Genomic DNA, 5,645 nt, shown 5'->3' with positions numbered 1-5,645 from the left:
CTCACTTCCTCTTCCTCCCAGCATTCTGCTCCATTCACTCCTCCCATCTACGTTCTAACCTATCAGGGCAAGCAGCTTCTTTATTTAATTAACCAATGACTTTCCTCCATCAGCTAGGTTAGGTACTTTCATGAATTCTCATATCTTCATCTCTCATCTTGGCCATAGAGAAGTACTGGGGTTACAACTCTGGACACTATCATCCCTGACTTTACATGGGATCTTGAGATTTAAATTTGGGTTTTTAGGCTTTCTTTGCAGGTGCTCTATTCATTGAGCAATCTTCCTAGCCCTTAGACAATTTAGTACAATTCTGACAATTTAATGCACTATCCCCAATCCTGTTTATAATCTCTTTCCACTCTTGCTGAATGCTGAATCCCCCCTTCTAAATCATCCCTTTTTTCTTTCTTTCTTTTTTTTTTTTTTCTTCTTCTCTGTGTAGCTCTGGCTGTCTTGGAACTAACTCTGGGTAGATCAGGTTAGCCTCAAAGTCAGATCCGCCTCACCTGCCTCTGTCTCCAGAGTGCCGGAATTAAAGGTGTGTACCACCACTGACCTGCTGTCATCCCCATCTTGCTTTCATGGCTCCCTTCCTTTCTTCGTCTTTAATTAGGATTGCTTATATAAGTCAGTGTGGATAAGGAGTTGTACCAAAAAAATAGCTCTCCCCAGCAACCATTTAAATGTTTCTTTTATGTTGCAGTGCTTTGTGACAACTTCTTTTGTCAGGGTTTAGGTAACTTCATTGATAAAGTTTTATATTTTTACGATTGTGAGAGAATGGTACTTTTCCTTTGCAGGGCATGGATGATACACAGGTGCGAAGTGCTGCTACTGATATATTCTCATACTTGGTTGAATATAATCCATCCATGGTACGAGAGTTTGTCATGCAGGAGGCACAACAGAATGATGATGTAAGTAAGAAGTTAACAGAGCAAAAAATAACCAGCAAGGTAAATATTATTTACACTAATAGTAAGTATTTATGCATAGGAGGCTATAGCTGGGGTTATATATTTTTAAGATTTAAACTACTACTCTTTGGGAAATGTAGCCATAGTGTCAAATGTCTCGTTCTTCCCCTTAATTTACTCCTGCCTTAATTTAAAAATTTATTATATTTGACCTCAACTTTTTTTTTTTTAAAGATTTATTTATTTATTAAGCATACAATGTACCGCTGGTAAGGAAGACACCAGGTCTCATTACAGATGGTTGTGAGCCACCATGTGGTTGCTGGGAATTGAACTCAGGACCTCTGGAAGAGCAGTCAGTGCTCCTACCCTCTGAGCCATCTCTCCAGCCCTGACCTCAACTTTTTAAATTATGAAGCTGACTTGGCAATATTGTCTTATTTAAACCCTTAAATCAATTGAATATTCTGTATGTGGAACTGTGAGTAATTTTCATTGGAAAGCACACTACTAGGGGTGGATTCTCAGAATCATCAAGACTAAAGAAGTAAAATAAAATACATCTCCCTGAAATGTATTAGGGAAGTGTTTCTTTTTAGCAATAAAAACAACTTATTGTCTTGTACACTTATAAGCTGTGGTAGTATTTAATCAGATAATAAGATAGGTAAATTACCTTTAAAAATATCTTAGACTGTCTTTGTAGGGTAGGTTGAATTTTGTGGTACATAATGTATGTCAAAGCTCTGGATGTTTGTGCTATTCTACTTCATTTATTAAACCAATGGTTCTGTTTTTTTCTCCTTCCAAATTTTTGGAAGCTATTTTTTACTTAAGAATAGATTAAGCTATCTTGAATTCCTTCAGAAGAAATTTATGTCTCCTTTGGGGGAGGGGAGTTTGTAGAATTTCAGCTTGCAGTATTTCTTACAAAATCAACCACAGCTTTTGTTACTTTTAAAAAAACCTACCCCATCAGTATGAAGTTGAATGCCTAGTAATGTCTTTATTTGTGGTTTGTTTTTAAAATTATAGTGCTAGACTACATGCAAAAATGTACCATGAATTATTGAATCATAATCACATTTTTCTTCTGTGAAATAGTCCAATCTTGAGAACCAGAGTATCTTGAGTAATTAGAACTAAAAGCTGTTCTTGTAGGCCCTGTAACCACTGGGTGAGCAGACATGGCTGTGCATCTTCACACTCCATAAACATGCATTAGGCTTCTGGATTTCACTTGCTAATCATTTCCATATAGTGTCTGCATTTTCTTTGTCCTTGTCTGTCTTAACCACTGCATACATAGGCAAGTGGGAGGAGCTTGCTCACTGTATCCCTCAGTTTTTATCCTCTGAACCAAGAACACCCACCTTAAAAGGTCCTTTGAAAAAAATCAGAATTTGATTTTCTTTGACATTAGGATTCTACACAATATACTTACTGTTCTGTACACTCCAGTCTCACTTTACTCAATTTATTATGTCCACAAATGGAAAATTGCTACCATTTCAAAAAAATGATAATAAAAAACAAACTAAAAGTAAATGCAACGAAGGCAAATCAGTTTTATAAATTCTAAGTATTCTTATTTTGAAGCCATAAATGTAAAGTTCGTGAGCTTTCTGCAGATGTTAGATGAATTATTAGAGAAGCAAAACATGTTTTAACACCAAACCTGACCTTTGTGCTTTTTTTTTTCCCCCTTTAATCAGACAAGTTTAAAGATAATAGAAAAGGCCAGAGAGATAGTAGCACATGCCTGTAATCTCAGCACTTGGGGAGGCAGAGATGGGCAGATCTCTGAGTTGGGGGTTGGGCAGCTTGTGAGTTCCAGGGCAGCCAAAGCTGCATAGTAAGACCCTGTCTCAAAAAAGAAAAAAGAAATAATAGGAAAATGAAACTTGGGGGGCGGGTATTGGATATCTGTGTCACTCGTTAGGAGAAAGAAACACTTCATATACCCTGTTAGATTGATCAGTTGTTCTATGTTGTTTGAAGTTAACAAGACAGCTAGAGTTAGCTGTAATGCTGTGTGTCTTAGTAATCTGTATTATGTGTATTTTTATCACCAGGATATTTTGCTCATCAACCTCATTATAGAACATATGATTTGTGATACAGATCCTGAGCTTGGAGGAGCAGTCCAACTTATGGGCCTGCTTCGAACTTTAGTTGACCCAGAGAACATGTTAGCCACTGCCAATGTAAGCCATAGCTATTTCTTCTTTTTATAGCATTATCTTTTCTGTTGCTGGTAGGAACCAATACAGTTAAAGTTCATCAAAGTATGTTTGATTCCTTAGAAAACAGAAAAGACTGAATTTCTGGGTTTCTTCTACAAGCACTGTATGCATGTTCTCACTGCTCCCTTACTAGCAAATACAACAGAAGACAAGCCTAGTAAAGGTAAGATAATACAGGTTTGTAGCTTTCTTGAATTGTCAAACTCAAAACCTGGTGTTGATTACAATCTAGATTTAAAACATGGGGGCTAGAGAAATAATTCAGCGGTTAAGAGCACTGGCTGCTCTTCCAGAGGACCCACTGTGGCTAAAAACAATCCGCAACGCCAATCCCATAGCATTAACACCATCTTCTGGCCTTCATGGGCACTGCATATGCATGATGCATAGAAATATATGCAGGCAAAAAAATAATGCACCTAAAATAAAAAGTCTATAGGAAGGGACAGAAGCAGGTGCAGCAGAATATACCCTAAAATGGAAGTAACAATTTTTAATAGATTGAAATTTAATCATATATTTTCAAGAGATTTTTTAAGGTGAAATTTGTTTAAAAGCACTATCATCACAGTTAAAAATATGCCAAAGAAACTAGTTATTTTTATATTGGGTTTTTGTTTGTGGGATTGTATGTTTGAGAGATCTTGCTATGGGATCCATGCTGGCCTCAAACATCTTCCTGTTTTACCCTCCCCACTACGGGGGTTTCCTGTGTGTGCCATGGTACGCGGCAAACTATTTCAAAACTATTTCAATTTATTTCTTAGGACTTAACACTTTTTTAGTTTTTTCCGAGACAGGGTTTCTCTGTAGCTTTGGAGCCTGTCCTGGCACTAGCTCTTGTAGACCAGGCTGGCCTCGAACTCACAGAGATCCACCTCCCTCTGCCTCCCGAGTGCTGGGATTAAAGGCGTGCGCCACCACCGCCCGGCCTTAGGACTTACACTTAAATGTATGTATTTAAGGGATAGTTTTAGAGTCGTTATTGGGAAATTGCCATTGATGCTCTATTTAGGAATCCATACATTATTTTCCCTTATAAATTCACAATTTAGTATGTTTAATTTAAAGCATACTAGTATTATTCATGGCATTAATAGAAACTGTAATGGTGTTAATGTACTGTTGTGAAAAATGTTTATTCATTTTACTTTATTTTTATTTTTTTTTCCTTCTTGAGACAGAGTTTCTTTACATAGCCCTGGCTGTTTTAGAACTCACTGTGTAGACCAGGCTGGCCTTGAACATAGAGACATCCACAGGCCTCTGCCTCCCTAATGGTAGGATTAAAGGTGTGTTTCTGTGTCCAACAAGTTAGATAAAGTCTTGTGCAACCCTCAAAGTCAAATTTTGAAATGTTATTTTTCTTCTTTCTGTATTTGTATTTGGTAAAATTTGAAGTCTGTTTCCAAATTCACACCTTCAGGGCACCTAGCATTTACTAAGAACTTGTAGAAGGAATTACACCATAATCTTATGGGGACTATGTGATAAGAATGAAAAAAATAAGATACTTGGAGAGACTTGTTGGCTTTAAAGAGTAAAGATTTATCAGTAAATACAGTATTATAAGCATACTGTGTGTTGTGAAGAAAGCACAGCACAATGAAAAAAATGGAAGAAGATGCAGCAAAATTACACTAAAGAAGAAAGGGTGTGTAGTGTGGCTTCTTATACTGTTTACTGTCTTCAGTATACATATGACCATGTTTTGCTTATTCTAGATGATTTTCAAACTGCACAGTTACTGGCACTTGTATTGGAATTGCTAACATTTTGTGTGGAGCACCATACCTACCACATAAAGAACTATATTATCAACAAGGACATTCTTCGCAGAGTGCTAGTTCTTATGGCCTCCAAGCATGCTTTCTTAGCATTATGTAAGTGCTTCTTAAAGAATTATTATCTTTCTGTATTATCCTGTTCGTAGCTTTAAAGCTCATTGCTGAGAATATCACTGACTTCAGGGTTGAGTCCTTAGGGGACCTAGCATCTTAGTACAAGCTCTGTTCCCTGTGACGTAGTTTGGCAGGTATTCATACAAAGTGGAATGACTAGAAGGTATCTTCCAATTCAAGTGGTAAGTAATTACAGTTTCACCGATACTACCAGTTGCCTATCTTGTATAACTTAAAAGATGGTTTTAAAGAGTGGTTTAATAAAAGAAAAACAAATAATACTACAGAGACCATATAGCTCCCACAGGGCCTGAAATATGTACATGATGTACATGTGAACCTTTATGGAGAAAGTTAGTGAACTATTTCATAGCTACAGATAGTTTTGTGTACATATGTGTGTGCCTTGTTTTTATTATTTTATCTTTTTATCAGTAGTCTTTCTGCGGCCCAAATTGTCTTTATGCTCATCGCAATCCTAATGCCTCAACTACCCGAGTCCTGAGGTTATGGGTGCAAACTACCATTCCTAGCTTTACACGTAGTAATTTGTGTGTGAAGGGGGGTGCTAAGGAATT

At 37.0% G+C, this 5,645-nt stretch overlaps 1 protein-coding gene across 2 annotated transcripts in view; it reads left to right on the top strand.

Moving 5' to 3' along the window:
* Ppp4r3a (protein phosphatase 4 regulatory subunit 3A) overlaps positions 1-5,645 on the top strand; it is a 42,441-nt gene that overhangs the window by 24,856 nt on the left and 11,940 nt on the right. The window contains exons 7-10 of one of the 2 annotated variants that reach the window (XM_005343457.2): positions 804-959; positions 2,996-3,127; positions 3,227-3,329; positions 4,891-5,049. In XM_005343457.2, the coding sequence (XP_005343514.1) occupies positions 804-959; positions 2,996-3,127; positions 3,227-3,329; positions 4,891-5,049 (550 nt within the window). The remainder of the gene's footprint in view (positions 1-803; positions 960-2,995; positions 3,128-3,226; positions 3,330-4,890; positions 5,050-5,645) is intronic. The other variant, XM_005343458.2, reaches the window with a different exon arrangement.

This window comes from Microtus ochrogaster, chromosome 1 (genome assembly GCF_000317375.1).
Source record: "Microtus ochrogaster isolate Prairie Vole_2 chromosome 1, MicOch1.0, whole genome shotgun sequence".
Taxonomy (NCBI): domain Eukaryota; kingdom Metazoa; phylum Chordata; class Mammalia; order Rodentia; family Cricetidae; genus Microtus; species Microtus ochrogaster.
The sequence above is the reverse complement of the archived record's forward strand: the minus strand, read 5'-3'. Positions and strand labels throughout refer to the sequence as shown.